Genomic DNA, 16895 nt, shown 5'->3' with positions numbered 1-16895 from the left:
TAGTAGACTATCACCTGCAGTGATAAATGGTAGGAGGAATCGGAAGATGAAGAATTGAGTGAGCATGGCATTATCAACTGAGAACCCACCTCTGATTCCTTGCATTAAGATAGTGCAACATAGGGGCTGGTGGACAGGAGACTAGCGATAACTATAGCTTCACAAAAAGATAATTATAAGGTGTCATTTATAGAGGTGATAGATGTGAGCAATAATAGAGATGCTGCTCTGATCTCCCAGGTTTCTTATAATAAAAATTTTGACTGATACAGAGATAACACAAATAAAGAAGGGAGCACTGTATGCATGGAGGTTATGGATTAGTCCTTTACACTTAACTTCCTGGCAAATGTGAGCTAGAGAGGAGAAAGCTAATGAGCCATACTGTCAGCAGGATAGCATATAGCAAGGATTAACTCTATAAGTTAATTGAGTGATAAGGCAAATCCCAAGAATAGGCAAAAATTTCTCCAGTCAGAGGCAAGAGTAGGCCGAAGATCAACAGAGAACTTAATTTTTACAAACAAATGCCTTTTTTTCAGATGTTAGTAGGCACTAAGGTTTCTGTCATGCCTTCTGTGTTCCTACAGTGGTGCCATTTTAGATGACAAGTCTTTGTTGTGATCCTAATATAAACTAATACGATTAATATTAGCAGCTGCTAATATGAAGCAGTTGCTTAGTCCTTACTCTTATGATAGTGTGCCTGACTTGGCAGCAGTGTTAGTTATTGGGTGCTGGTTAATTCAAGGCCATAAATGTGTTTTTAATCCTATTTTTGATTTATTTGAGACATGACAGTTGTATCAGTTAATTATGTTTTATAGAGGGCACATCTCTTGAAATGTGAAAGGACTGACATCTTTTAATCCATGCAGTCTGTTTTGCTGTATAATTGCCAGTTAGGAAAGTGGTTGAAGAGACGATGTGGTACAGCAGCTCACAGGCTTTCAGCTCACCCCTTGGATTACTGCAAAATTCTCCATTGCATTGTTTGTCTCTCCCATTGCCTGCTTTCTCCCACCAGCCCACACTGGGTGCTTCAGGTGTTCCAGAGACCCCCTCTCATTACTGGCTCTCTACAGAGCAACTGCTCATCCACTGGCCACCATTAATTGCTATACAGTCTGTTTCTTTTCCTGTCCAGAGGCTTATCTTGGGTCATAGTCTTAACACACAAGGACCTACAGGTGTATTCAAAAGAATGAAAGCTTTCACGATGAATTAGGCACTCAGCTACTCTTGAAAATCCTGTAAAGTAGTCCATGCAGCGGGTTGTTTCCCTGTCAAAGTAATATAGCACTGAGATGTGCTTGTTGCTGCTGGAATTTCTTCCCCCTATCTATTGACAACCTATTTCCTAAATATGTTGCTCCTTTTATCTCTATATTCTTACCTATTTGATTGCATTTATGACTCTGCAAGTCATGACTATTGTGCTAGAATTGAAGATAATCAATAGAAAAATGAAACGGAAAAACAGCCAGTCCTTCCTCTTATCTAGGATATTACTTTTCTAAGCTATGAGAAAATACTGGCAGATTTTATATATTTCTAGATTTAAACCTTTATATGACAGAATTCAACTTACTCAGAAGGTAGATTTGTACACCAACATTTATAGCAAACATAAATCTCTTCAATTTTAGCTCAGTTGATCTAAGTATTTGTAAATACGAAGGTACAAAGATACTTTGAAGAAGAAATATATTAAAAAATAAGTCTAGTTTCAGTGAATGGAATGTGCCATCTTTATGTTAGGATGCAACTTAAAGAGATCTTTTGTGCTATATAAATGACTTTGTTTTCCCAGGCTTAGCTCTACCCTTGTTTTACATGGTAAGTTTCTATTAGATTTAATTCATTCCAAAACAATGCAAAATTTTCCCACATTTCTGCCTAGTTTTTGGTTCAGACAGATTGTTTGTGTGTTTCATAATCAGGCTACGGTTTCAGTGGGGATTTATTTCAGTGTTAGATGCTGTCACTCCAGAGGTTTTATTGCTATTCAACAAACCAGAAAGCAGCACGAGTATTTGAATCAATTATTTGTTATAAATTAGTGACATGCATTATATGCTGTTATATTAAATCATAAGCCCAAACAGAAATATTGAAATCTAGATAAATATTACAAATGTGTGATTGAATTATATAGAAATATAGCTATATAGATATACAGCTTCCTTTATACTTCAGTTGTGGTTTATGTTCATTACTTTGCAAACTCTGAAAGCTACAGTGGGTGCTGTTATTCTCACTTTCACAGACAAGTATTAGTATATGAAAATGTGAAGCAATTTGCTTCAAGCCAGGAACCGGCCAGTCCTGGTGCGGCTGCCATGCAGTCTTCTGCCCCTATGCATTAGACTTCACATTCTCATCATTAAAGAGTGAAAAAGATGGCAACTGCTTTCTTCTGTGCAGTCTATGCCCATCTGGCCACCTTCCCAGATATTTACAGAGATTTTCAGTGGCACAGGGAGCCACTGAAAGATAACCCAAATCTTCCTTTGGGAGCAGTGCTAGGTTAATGTGGATATCCTTCAAAGGTCTCTGCGGGTTGTTTATTTCATTTTGCACAGGAATATTTGCCTTATTGCTTTCAGAATACGGGGCGGGCATTCAGTGCTTTATCTGACAAAGTGAGATGCCTGTAAGAGCAACCTCTATGAATACTGGAGACCCCTTTCCGTCACACGTTTATTGCCAGCTCAGACTAGTGGTTAGCTGCACTTGCAGCGGGGAAAGTGCAGCTTCCTGAAATCAAAGACTTTCACACCTTGCACCTCTGAAGGGATCTCATAGCTACCCAGGAAAGATCAGGGAACTTGTAGGTGAATCAAGAAAAGATGGACCTTCTGCAGGCATCCAGTGAGTCTGAGCTCATGTAGGAAGGAAACTTGACTTATACCCTTGTAAAGGATGCCTTGGAGAGAAGCACATCCTGCAGTGCTGAGACAGTGTAAGCAATAAGCTTATGCAGAGACATAAAATTTCATTGTTCATTGCTATTCATCTTCATTGTTAATAGATGAAACAGGATCAGGTGGAAATGGGCTTAAGCTGCGCCAGGGGAGGTTTAGGCTGGAAATTAGGAAAAATTTCTTTACGGAAAGGGTAGTCAAGCATTGGAACAGGCTGCCCAGAGAGGTGGTGGAGTCACCATCCCTGGAAGTGTTCAAAAAATGGGTAGATGTGGCACTTTGGGACATGGTTAGGTCTAGTCTACCCTTGATTGGTTTAGTGTGGACTTGGTAGCGTAGGTTAATGGTTGGACTGGATGATCTTAAAGGTCTTTTCCAACCTAAACGATTCTATGATTCTATACATTGATAGACATATTAGAACGGCTTCAGAGAGATATGAATGCCCTGTCTTGCAAACCAGCTGCCATCCTAGTGAGTGCTGGAGTGCTCGCTCTGGCCAGCGTGGGGGACGTAGGGCAGGCACTCAAGCCTTTGGTTCTGGAGCACTCTGAGGCACTGCAACAGGAGTGGGCATGTGCTCCAGGAAAGCTCTGGACGGAGGATGTTCTCCTCATTCCACCAAGGTTTTGCTTTAGTTTATGATTTTCTAAAGAACTCTTCCATCTGGATAACTGATAATTAAGACACTAGAGAAGACATCTTGTAAAGGAAACTGTAAGCAGAGAGGGGACTTTTGTCCGTCTCCTGTCAGGTATTTATTTATATAATAAATACCTGACAGGTTGGTCAGGTATAAAACAAAGTATTATTCTGGCCTGCATCAAAAGCAGCGTGGCCAGCCGGTTGAGGGAGGGGATTCTGCCCCTCTGCTCTGCTCTGGTGAGACCCCACCTGCAGTGCTGCGTCCAGCTCTGGGGCCCTCAGCACAAGAAGGACATGGGCCTGTTGGAGTGGGTCCAGAGGAGGGCCACAAAAATGATCCGAGGGCTGGAGCACCTCTCCTACGGGGACAGGCTGAGAGAGTTGGGGTTGTTCAGCCTGGAGAAGAGAAGGCTCCGGGGAGACCTTATTGCGGCCTTTCAGTACTTAAAGGGGGCCTACAGGAAGGATGGGGACAGGGTTTTTAGCAAGGCCTGTTGTGACAGGACAAGGAATAATGGATTTAAACTCAAGAAGAATAGATTTAGACTAGACATAAGGAAGAAATTTTTTACAATGAGGGTGGTGAAGCACTGGCACAGGTTGCCCAGAGAGGCAGTGGAGGCCCCATCCCTGGAAACATTCCAGGCCAGGTTGGACGGGGCTCTGAGCACCCTGATCTGGTTAAAGCTGTCCCTGCTCACTGCAGGGGGTTGGGCTGGATGAGCTCTGAAGGTCCCTTCCAACCCAAAGCATTCTATGGTTCTATGATTACTGAATGAAAGGGTTACTTGAAACTACCCTGTCCCAGGATTAGGACCATCAAGGGAAAAAAGTATTTTTATTAACAGTATGAAACAGGTTATGCACATCTGGAAGGAAAATACAGTCAAAGCTCAAAAACATTAAGAACATTGTTGATGAGATGTTTGGAGGAAAAGAAAATCTAAAAGATACATTGTTTTCTGCAGAAAGACTTCCAAAAGAAACTCATAAAACCGTTCATGTATGTAACTACAGAACCTGAAACAAGATCTGGTGACAAAAAGTCTGTGAAATGTTTTCAGGAAGTTAACAATTAGAACTGGTTGGATAACTGCTATTTCAGGTCGCTTTTAATTTTAAGACCTGAAACTGCTTTTTACTGAAAAATTAAAAGGCAAAGAATTGGTGTGACATGCTAATAAAATATGCCATCCTAACACAACTAGAATGTTTTACGTGAGTATGTAAACCTCTTGGATTTTAAAAATAAATCATAACAGGAAATTATTTCTAGTTTTAAATTTTAATGTTTGGGTTTTTTTTTTTCTGAAAAGAAATGAACAGTGGTGATAATGGCATAGGTCTGCAGAGTAACTTGAACCTGCATTTGGATCTAAACTTTCATCATCTGAAAGTTTAGGCCATTTGTACTCTTAATATAGTGATTGGCAGTACCGCAGGGAAGTGAATGAAAAAGAAAAATGTATATATTATGTCCTCCATTACTTGCTTCCACGTAAGAAAATAAATATGTTTCAGAGTTTTGAGAAGTTGCAGAAGCTATAAAGAATTGAGAATGAATGATTCCCAGTCAGAGTAATCCATTAAGAACTGCTGAAAGCAGACCACCTACACACTGTTTCTGACAAAGAGGGAAAAAGAGATTTTTCAGTGCTGCAACAGTTCAAAAAAGAGTATTAGAAGAAAAAGACCTATGTGACTGCAACGGTTTCAGAGATTTTTTTTTTTAAATGTTTGTGTTGAATTATAGGTGATAAAATGTATTAGGTTTTGCATATACTTCTTAATGGCCTTAGATACATAATGAAGTGCCCTTTAATGAGCTGTGCTGTGGGTACCGTGGTGCTACTGCAAGCCAGTCAAATAAAGCTTGCTGGAGTGGAGAACAGACCAACGGAAAGCTACTAATGAAACAACTGTGTTAACCTAGATGCTTCTCCACAAGATACGAGATTAAGTCACTTTACTCCTGTGCTCAAAATACTCCTTATAAAACCAAAAGAAAAAAAAAACCTGTCTGAGAGATATTACCATTCCTCTCAACAAATGCAATATGTAATCCAAACTTCTTAGTTACAGGAGGAGAACATGAAGCATGATTTAGAAAGGGGCCAGATTCTTCCAGTTATAATCTTCTGGCAGCTTTAGCAATGACTGGCAGACCTGACGAAACAGAGATGCATTGGATTTTAAGCCTGACAAGGAAGAGCGTAACATGTAAACACCATCTGCAAGATGTCCAAACCATTGGTACTGCAGAATATGTCCCTGTTTCTGCACTGAAACAGAATCTCTTGTCTCATCCTCTTAAAAGTAGTCTAAACCATTTCTGAATGTAATAAACACGATACAAATAAAAACAGCACCTGGCACTTCCCTGGGTAAATCAAAGAATTCAGCATACAGCATGATGGTGGTATTATCATGACACTGTTTCAGGCAAACAAAGCAGCGTAACTTGCAACCTGCCCAGAAAATAAATGGCAGGGTTGCCAAGAAATGGTTACTATTGCTAGCAACACAAATGACAGACAAATTGTTTTCTGTGAGCTCCTAGATTATGGTTGTTACAATATGAGTTTGATTTAATGTTATATTCATAGTTATTGAAATAAAGGGAATTTGATTCAGGGGACGGGTGGGAGAAAATGTTTCACTGTCTCAGAAGTGTCTGCCAGGCGAAGCTAGAAAATGAATTTTGCTAAGTATTTGTATGCTAACTCACACTGAAGTTCTTGCACCAAACTTCTTGACCTCCAGCTCCCAAATTTATGTCATATGCTTGCTCGTGGTTTTGAGGTCCGTTGCTACACTGATGACTTGGAAGGATAACTGACAACAGCAGTTCATTGCTGCGATTAACTATTTCAGTGCTATTCCCCGGTTCATGTGTTGCCTTATTCTGACAAAATAAACACATCTTTGGCAATAGCGGTCCACACTGTGCGGTGTGATAGATCATCCTCACAGTGTGTTTTTCAACGGTAAAGGAATATCATGATGTTATGTATTTAAGTATGTTTATAAGTTTAGAAGAATATTCCACTAGTCTTGTAGATGTCGAGGATAAGTCACACTGACATGGCTGGGATAAGCAGCCCTCTGAGGCTCGGTCACAACTAATCCTCTTTGTACATTAGATGGTTTTGTGTTTCCTTTGGGATACTCTGAGCTGTGTTTTGAGGTGTAGACTTTCTGCTTAGTGTAGCTATTTGTATACAAATGCATCCCCATATGTTTTTCAGCCATAATGGTGGTATGTGCTGTTGATAGATCTTGGCAGCTGAGTATACAGGTCATAGAATATGTATGTGTCAGACCTATCTGAAGAAATAACGCATGTGCAGGTGACAAAGAAGTGGATTTTGAACAAGAAAATTCAACCCACTAGTTAAATTTTTGCAAAATTGATATATTTGCAATATGTACCTACATATATATAATATACATGGGTATAGTGTATATATATGTATGGGTATGTATGAGGGCATAAAAAGAAGTATTTTCCCAAATCAGGCCTTTTAAGCACTTGCTGGTGGGGCAGGATTGTTTTCACTACTTTACAACACATGTCTCCTCCTGAGCTGGTTCACTTAAGCTCCCTTTATTGTCAATGGAGATTCAATGTAGTTAAGAGTGTATGGTGAGATTCACCTCATCTTAAAAATGCCACCTTAAACAGGCTGGATCAGTTTGGCACTAGAAATGCCTCTTTCTCTTAATTGACTAGAAAGGGAGTCTCCAGTGATGAGCTTAGCTGTGTCTAAAATTAGACAGGAGAATCCCAGCCATATTGCTGACTTTGCTGCAGATTGCTGGCTAAAATCTTACATATGCAGTACAAATTTTAGGTGTAATTTTCTGCCATACTGCCTGTTGAATAGTTATTTGTGCATGTGTAAAATGAGGCTAACTCACTACTGATTTTAAAGAGAAGTTTTAACTGCTTGGGTTCTCTTTTTACTAAAAAAAAATCCTCATTTGATGCATTCAATTCCTGTGAAAGGTGGAAGGCACTATACAGAAATGAGCCACTGGCTCGCTGTCATTTGGGACCTCAGCTATGAAATAAGTATTTAACAAGTAATTAGTATCGATTCCTGACCAGTGTCTTATGCTTTGCCAGTTCCTAGCCATCAGTGCTATGTTGGCAACGGCACGGAATACAGAGGTATGGCAAAGACGACCATTTCTGGACACAGCTGCTTGCCTTGGGATTCAGACTTGCTTTACCAAGAGCTTCATGTCGACAGTGTTGAGAAGGCAATACAGCTTGGCTTGGGGCCGTTCTCTTACTGCAGGTGAGAAAAGTTCAGGTTTTCCCTGTATTTGTAAATCAAGAGATGGATGTATTGTGGAAGGGAGAAGGGCCACAAATCTCGTAGCAGGTGTTATCCCTGTCTGGGTAAAGCTAGACTGACTTTTAACAGCCTGACACAAGGGATGTAAGTGTGCAGAAGACAAGATCTGGTAGACAGGCTAGATCAATAGCTGGGTCTGCCAAGAGAAGCTCAGACACAAAATAACACTGGAAATTCCAGGTCCTTTTTTTTTCCTGGGATTTTTTTTTTTTTAAATGAGACCATAGTCCAAAACTTTTGAAATTGTTCATAAATGACTACCTAAAAGGAGAAATACACTAGCCAAGTTGAAATGGTTAACTTTTGACTTCTTATTCTTAAATTGTGAAATATGTAACATAAAGGAAAATATTTTCAAAAGTGAAAAGTTATTTGAAAATGAAAAATCAAAGCACTATACTTCAAGAATGTTGAAATGGGATGTCAAATTTCTTTCCTGGATTTCTTCCAGAGCAAAATTATTGCAAAATAAAATTTCACTGTTTCAATTTTGAACATAGAATCATAGAATCGCTTAGGTTCGAAAAGACCTTTAAGATCATCCAGTCCAACCATTAACCTACACTACCAAGTCCACACTAAACCAATCAAGGGTACACTAGACTAAACCATGTCCCAAAGTACTACGTCTACCCGTTTTTTGAACGCTTCTAGGGATGGTGACTCCACCACCTCTCTGGGCAGCCTGTTCCAATGCCTGACCACCTTTTCTGTGAAGAAATTTTTCCCAATATCCAACCTAAACCTCCCCTGGTGCAGCTTGAGGCCATTTCCTCTTGTCCTGTTGCTAACTACTTGGGAGAAGAGCCCAACACCCACCTCACTACAACCTCCTTTCAGGGAGTTGTAGAGAGCGATACGGTCTCCCCTGAGCCTCCTCTTCTCCAGGCTAAACAACCCCAGTTCCCTCAGCCGCTCCTCATAAGGCCTGTGCTCCAGACCCTTCACCAGCTTCGTTGCCCTTCTCTGAACACGCTCCAGCACCTCAATGTCTTTCTTGTATTGAGGGGCCCAAAACTGGACACAGTATTCAAGGTGTGGCCTCACCAGTGCCGAGTACAGGGGGACAATCACCTCCCTGCTCCTGCTGGCCACACTATTCCTGATACAAGCCAGGATGCTGTTGGCCTTCTTGGCCATGTGGGCACACTGCTGGCTCATGTTCAGCCGGCTGTCGACCAACGCCCCCAGGTCCTTTTCTGCCAGGCAGCTTTCCAGCCACTCTTCCCCAAGCCTATAGCGTTGCATGGGGTTGTTGTGACCCAAGTGCAGGACCCGGCACTTGGCCTTGTTAAACCTCATACCGTTGGCCTCAGCCCATTGGTCCAGCCTGTACAGGTCCCTCTGCCATCCTACCCTCCAGCAGATCGACACTCCCACCCAACTTGGTGTCATCTGCAAACTTACTGAGGGTGCACTCAATCCCCTCATCCAGATCATTGATAAAGGTATTAAACAAGGCTGGCCCCAAAACAGAGCCCTGGGGAACACCGCTCGTGACCAGCCGCCAACTGGACTTAACTCCATTCACCACTACTCTCTGGGCTCGGCCACCCAACCAGTTTTTTACCCAGCGAAGAGTACGCCCATCCAAGCCATGAGCTGCCAGCTTCCTAAGGAGAATATTATGGGAGACAGTGCCAAAGACTTTGCTAAAGTCCAGGTAGATGATGTCCACAGCCTTTCCTTCATCCACCAGGCGGGTGACCAGGTCATAAAAGGAGATCAGGTTGGTCAAGCAGGACCTGCCTTTCATGAACCCATGCTGGCTGGGCCTGATCCCCTGGTTGATCTGCACTTGCCTGTTGTGTTCACTCAATATGAACCACTCGATAATCTTTCCTGGCACCAAGGTCAGGCTGACAGGCCTGTAGTTCCCCAGGTCCTCCTTCCGGCCCTTCTTGTAGATGGGCATCACATTGGCAAGCCTCCAGTCATCAGGGACCTCCCCTGATTGAACCACACATACAAAAAACTGCATTTCTGCTGAAGTTTTCTGTTCAGCTGTAATGAAAACATTTGTGATATACAGCTTTGTGCTTTCTCCTTAGCCACTTTATGTTCCCCCTGTCTCTGAGGTCTTCATGAGATAAATGGATATCCACAAATAAAGGAAATGTTTCCATTTGGAGAGAATCCTAGAGATGAGCAAACGCTAGAAACAGCAAGCTTTAGATGCTTCTCCATAAATTACTGGTTGATGTCTTGGTTTTTGGCCATTGTTGGGTTTTTTTCTGGTGGGTTTTTGTTGTTGTTGTTGTTTGTTTGTTTGTTTGTTTGTTTTTAAAATGGAAGTTAGACCAGTATTTCAAGAAGATCAGAATGTACTGCACTTCCTAATTTGTTTGGTGATAAAAAGCATGCATGCATGCTGAAAGCAGCTCTTCTTTTCTATCTAACACAGACTAATAAACAGTTCCTACACCCTCCCTTAACCCAGATCAGCTTGCTTTCCAAGGCTTGGTCCTGTTTCAAGCACTTAAGTATGAGATTTATGGTGTCCCAGCACAGCATGGCAATTTATTGAGCACATATTTTATGCTTTTCTAAATCTTGGTCCCTTCAATTTGCATCATTTAAGCACAATATTCAGTTTCAGATCTGAAATGCAAAGAATAAAATGGTGTAGGAGCTGATGTGTTCATGTTCTGTAGAGCTGAGAAAAAAGCTTTTCACTTTTTTGTCAGCTTGTTACAATTTCTGGGGATATCTCTGTTACACTATATAATCCTGCAGATATCTTCTTCTTCAAATAGCCTAATTTAGAAACATTGTTGGCGGAAGATGACTCAACCTGTGTTGCTTCTTCAGTTCTGAGAATTTGAAAGTGCTTTAATCATTTTCTGAAGAGCAGTCATATTAAAAAGAAAAAAAAAATTGAAGAATCTTAAAATAATAGATAGTGCTTCTGATAAATCCAACTGAAATTAGAATTACTGTTTATCTGGAGCCCTGAATTACCTTGTCTATTTTCCTTGGTCTACTGAAGATCTTTCTGGGTCTTCAAAGTTTCCCTGTATTCTTGGAGGAGTAAGCTGGGCAAATTTCTGGTTACTTGTATGGCTTTGATAAAGACAATTAGGCTGTACCATGGAGAAACCCTGATGGAATTAAACCAAGACCTGTTTCAGACCAAGGTAACAAAGGGATAAACTGTTTCTGATATTCCTTCCCCGCCCCCCCCCCCCCCCCCCCCCCCCCCCCCCCCTTTTGAGGAATACAATATTTTTTTGAGGTAGTCTTTCATTTCCTCAGACTCTCCAGGGAATGTGAACCTGAGCTTCTCAAATTCATTTTTTGCTAGCTATTCTTGTTACAGATTTTCTATGAATCTACCTGTGTTGGAATTTCCTTGCTTAAAAAAATCATCTAAAAAAGGAATCTCTCCCATGGGATTTAGTCCTGAAAATAGCTGAGCTGATATCTGTTAAAGCACTTCAGTGTGGGCTGTATTTAAACCATGTGAACATGCTCATGCATCCAAATACTTGTAGGCAAATTTTTCAGGTGTTTAGTCATGTGTCTGTATTTCAGGTCCTAGAGAGCCTTAGACTTGGTTAGCTTTAAGCATGAAGAATGCTACTGAAAGGCTGTTCACCCATTTAGTGGTTAGCAGGTGCTTCAGCACTTTGTCAGATGGCTCAAAACCTGAGAGTCCTGTCAGTCCTCTGCATGGTGCAGAGGAAAAAGCAGAAAACCTCCGGGAAGCTTGGTTAATGCTTGTAATTCACTCTCCCCCTGAATTAATTAGAAATCCAGATGATGATGAGAAACCATGGTGTTACATCCTGAAGGACAACAGTTTGTCTTGGGAGTACTGTGACATTCCATCTTGTGGTATGTAAAGGCTCTCTTAAAATCCATGTTATGAATGAATGAAGAAAGATTTATTGATACTAGAACAAGCTTTCACTGTATAATTTTGAATGTTCTGCTGTTGAATATTTTACTGTTTGCAGTAAATCAAATGACAACAACAAGCTGCTTTTTGCATTTTTTTGAGTTGTGATACAATCTGTGATTTTTGTCCTGAAACACTGTATAACAGCGGTGTCACACTGCTGCTTTCAGTCAAAATCATCCCAATATCACCAAATTTTCTGCTAGAACATGCAAGATGTCAGAAATGATTGATGCCTTGGTACAAATAGTCAACACTCAGGGAATTATGGGCCCAGAGAAGTGAATGGGCCTCTGTGAGCAAATAGAGGATGGGATCCTGAAGATGTATGAGACATAGTATTTAATTCCAAAAACTGAAGATTCTGCTCTTCCCCTAAATTAATATTTAATTATTGTTAATGTTGAAGCTGACCTTTAGAACAGAATTGTAATCTGAAAAGTCAGTTTATAAAGTGGTCCTTTTATTTGCCTTTTATGGTTCTAATGCATTTGATATTAACTTGATATTAACACAAGCGTCCTAGTCCTTGCTATTGTGATGGCAAAGCTCAGTCCAGAATTTGAAAATGAAGATGTGATGTATCATGCATTCTGTTGTGCCTCCTCCAGCAGTGAAGGTTATATTTGTACTGGTAAATGAAACCGTGTCTGGGAATGTTCATAGATGCATTTAATTTACACTAGTACATGTGTAGCTGGTGTTGGAAATAGGCATAGCTTTCAGTCTTACAAGTCTCCTGAGGAACTGAATGAGATTCAGTTCTATGTGAATGTTTAATGATAATTTAACAAGCCTTTCTTTTAAAGACTCCTATAACAGTTCCAGTCATTAGAAATCACAAGGATTTATAGTCTGATGCCATATCCCTTTATATCTCAGCAAGCAGGGAAAGGAGGCCACCAGTTCCAGACAGTGTAGATAGTTTTGCAGTAATCAGAAGACCATGTGGGAGAAGACACAAAAAAAGAAGTTTTGTGAGACCGAGGATTGTTGGGGGATCTTCATCTCTGCCTGGATCTCATCCCTGGACAGCAGCTATCTATATTGGAGACAGTTTCTGTGGCGGAAGCCTTATTCAGACTTGCTGGGTCGTGTCAGCAGCACACTGCTTTGCTAACAGGTAAACTCACCCGTTAGTTTGACGGTAGGTCCTCTCCTCCTCATAGTCACCGTCTACCTGTGACTCACAACAAACCTGAACTGAAACAAGTGAGAGAGAAGATGAGATTTTAAAGTCCAATGTTTCAAAAGGAGTTTCTGGCAATTTGGGTGCAGTTGATGGGCTAACAAATAGCTTGGAGTCCTGTTGTCTCACAAGCCTTTATCTTGTTCCTTAAGGAGTCTCAAAGAAGCTAAATTGCCTGACTGAAGGAATAAGGTAGTGGTGAGTGGGACATAGAATGGGAGCTTGCACATGCAGGCATCTGCAAGGGAATATAAGTATTTATCTTCTTCACAGGTACCTTTTTGAACATTTATGCCTGCTTTGAGGTGTAACAGACTACGCTTATTGCTGTGTTTTGTTCAAAAAGGCTGAGACAGCCAAGCAATGATTTATTAGGGACAATAAATTAATTTTGGTTGACACAAATAGAGTGGGCTGAGCTTTACAAAAAACCAAAGGGAAGAACTGAACTGTTAAATTTTTGAGGCTGATTTCCTTGGGAGGTGTTTTGCATTTTTTGAAGTTTTTTTGTCCTCCAGCTGTGGGACACCAGAGAGAATATTGACTATAGGATGCTCTTACTTCATTCTAAATATTTCATTTTCCACAAATGCTGAACACTTTCCCTGATTTCAGTTTGATCACATTGATGGGAAAAATATTACATCATTTCATACCCATTGTTCCTTTGCATAGTAAAGAAGCCAAGAGAAACATAAAACCTTGTGCCAGAATACATACACTGGTAGCTTGTAGAGCTAATAATACCATTGTGAATGCTGTACTGAAGCATTTGGAGCTCGAGCCACAACGCATTTGTTTTTCAAATGTTGTGAAATAGCTACTAACTTTGGCAGCTATTCAGGACATTTCCACCCACTTCCAGCTGGTGGTTTGGTACATACAGATTTTCCATAATTGCGGCATTGTAATTTGCACTCTTCTGTATGTTTAGTACCTCTGAGTTAGCCACAATTTCAACTGTTTTCCGCTAGGCGACAATAGATACCTGTGCAGCTAACTTGGTTTGTTTTTTTTTTTTCTTTTCTGTAACCCCTCCTGTTTTATTTCTTTTCCTGAATGAACCACCTGTAAGTCATAATGGAACCATTCCGTGCCTTTAAAATCTATTCTAAATACTATCCTGGGAAGCGAACTTCCACTCTGTTTTACAGGCCCCAAATCTGATTTTCAAGGGGATTGGTTTACCATTGTAAGAACACTGAGAAAATCCTGCACTTACATATTGATCAGAGAATATTTTATTGTCTCCTTGTTTTCCAGTCACAAAAAAAATAAACTTTGTGCTTTCCTTTGTTAATTATAAGCATAGTTATTGTTACAGGGTAGCTGCTGGCTCTCTGCGCTGCAATTAGCCAGAATCTCTTTCCTCTGAGTACATTACTGTTGATCATTGCTTCATGCTCAGGACTGGAGGAGACTCCACAGTGCTTTTGTATCTGATGGGTGCTACTGATGCACAGAAACACAGCTAGGGAAACTGCAATGTTGTTGACCACTCTGCATCTGTGTATGATGTGTGACAACAGGTATTTCCAGCTCCTGCACTGGATAATAAAACATATGAGTGCTCTGATGGTGAAGACACTTGGTAAATTGATGGTAGACATGCACATGCAGATTGAATTGGTTTCAAAGCAAGAGTGAAATTCGAATTCCCCTGGTTTCAAAGTTAGAGAATTTACTGTCTTTCCAAACACTTCCTGATTATTCCCAAATGTCCCTTTCTTCCCAACTGTTGCACTGGTTCTTATTAGTTGTCTGTCCTAGGACACTGGATAAGAGAGGACTGTGGTCTTTTTTAAAGTAAACATACAATGGCTGTAAAAGATGGTGTGAATTACAAAAACTGTATTCTCCTCTGAGTGTGTTTTTTCCCATGAGATTAGTGTGCTGTTGGGACCTTCCTCCACCAAGTTGCTTTTGATTCTAGACAACAGATTTAACATAGATCAATCTAATCTCAGAGCAGAAGTGGTGATAGCTCTTAGGTGGAAGCTGCCCGAATGTTCCTGAGTTGTCAGTTTGCCAACACCTTTAAAATCTTGACCCACGCCTGTAATATTTTTAAGAGCCTGGTTTCCCAGAGAAATGACATCCACCACTGACTCATCTTTTGGTCCCTCATTTCTTCCTCAGTAATTTTTGTAGTCATTGGCAAAGTCTGGCTGAAGTTGACTCAGTTAGGTTTCTAGAACAAGAAGTGCTTGCAGCCCCTGAAGATGCTTGTTAGCCAGACAGCAGCTGGGCAGCAGTGCATGTCCCTGCCTTTTACTTCTGTCAAGGAGCAGCAGCCTTTAATTAGGCTAATCAGGACCCACAGAACCTGGGACTCACTGTAACATTAGTCATCTTTTTCCTGGCCCACAGTAGGTAGGAAGCCTGGGAAACAGGTCAAGGCATTATGAGAGGGTAAATAATGGATGTGATGGAGCTGAGGTTATTACAGTTCATGGGACACACAGCCATGGGAAATTAGGTTTCGTTTGGCCACCTAATCACAGAATTGCTTGTTCTCTCTTTTGTATTACAGTCCACTCAAATCCACTATTACGGTAGTTCTGGGTCAGCATATCTTTAATAGAACAACTGACATAACACAAAAGTTTGAAATAGAAAAATACATTTTGCATCCTCAGTATTCTGTGTTTAACCCTACTGAACATGATATCGGTGAGTATTTTTGTTCTTACAGTTTTATTTACTGTTTGGTCAACTTAGTTTCAAGTTTAGTTGATATGTCAAAAACTGCCTTCATAATGGAAAAATCATAGGCATTAGGAGAGGCTTTTGAGCGCAGAGGGTTCTTAGTTCTACCAGAGTTATAACAGCATCTGAAAGCTATAACAGCATCTGAAAGCTAGACAAATTCAGATGAGAAATAAATTGCAAATTTTAAATAATTATGATAATTAGCCTTTGGAGCAATTTACCTAGATGTATGGCAGATTCATCATCACTTCAAGTCTTTGTGGGATTAGGCATTTTTTCAGCTGAAGCAGAAACTGTGGGCTTGATGCAGGAATTACTTGGTAAAATTCTATTGTCTGTATTGTATAGAGGATCTGACTAGATGAATATAATAGCCCCATCTGTTCCGAAAATCTGTGTTACTAAGAATCATTTTTTACACTGAGATAGATTTAAAAATCAGCTGTCTTATCAGTCAAAAGTTAAATGCCCTTCTGATTGACCTTATAATATGAGTCAGAATGACAATGGAACAGAAACTCCTTATTTTCTGATCTGCTTTTGTGGAAGGTGGCACATCACCCTGGGGTATCAAGCTGTGTGAGCACTTTGTCTATGAGATTATTTAATAGCCTGGCATGGGGGATATTTTAGGTCAGGCATGTACTGGCTTTTTTGCTCCCAGATGGTGAATATTTTCCACTATGTAGCAAAAAGCATTCAGATTCTGTGTTGGTGGGAGCTCTGTCAGAGTGTACCAGGAGACAAACTGGATTTGGGGTATTAATCTGCTCTGAAATATCCTGGTGTAAACCACTGTTGGCACTTTAAGATCTCCTAACTTCATGAATTACTCTGAAATTTGGCATGCCTCACTGATGTGCAATGTCCAAATCTAGGGTCAGCTGAACATGGAGTTCCTAAGATGTGCCCCACTGCAAACAATCAAGCAGGCAGAAACTGGGGGGGGGGGGGGGGGGAGATGTGGGGGACATTCTGCCCTGTTGGTGATTTCTACTGATGAAGCAGAAGAGTTATTTCCCACTGAAAATGCTTTTCTAAAACAAACTACCATATGAGTGTTTGCTGGGAAGTTCAGGGGATTCATGAACAGGCAGTGTTGGTGGGGAAGAGGAGGAAGGCGAAGAAGAGCAAGCTGCTGAGTGTTGGAGTGCGGT

The 16895-nt window shown here is 40.7% G+C and overlaps 1 protein-coding gene across 1 annotated transcript in view; it reads left to right on the top strand.

Moving 5' to 3' along the window:
- The window catches only part of HGFAC (HGF activator), a 43364-nt gene that overhangs the window by 20442 nt on the left and 6027 nt on the right, over positions 1-16895 (top strand). The window contains exons 8-11 of the mRNA XM_075709655.1: positions 7702-7876; positions 11688-11773; positions 12720-12960; positions 15560-15699. Coding sequence (XP_075565770.1) covers positions 7702-7876; positions 11688-11773; positions 12720-12960; positions 15560-15699 — 642 coding nt within the window. The remainder of the gene's footprint in view (positions 1-7701; positions 7877-11687; positions 11774-12719; positions 12961-15559; positions 15700-16895) is intronic.

The sequence above is a fragment of the Pelecanus crispus genome, chromosome 4 (genome assembly GCF_030463565.1).
Source record: "Pelecanus crispus isolate bPelCri1 chromosome 4, bPelCri1.pri, whole genome shotgun sequence".
Taxonomy (NCBI): Eukaryota; Metazoa; Chordata; class Aves; order Pelecaniformes; family Pelecanidae; genus Pelecanus; species Pelecanus crispus.
The sequence above is the reverse complement of the archived record's forward strand: the minus strand, read 5'-3'. Positions and strand labels throughout refer to the sequence as shown.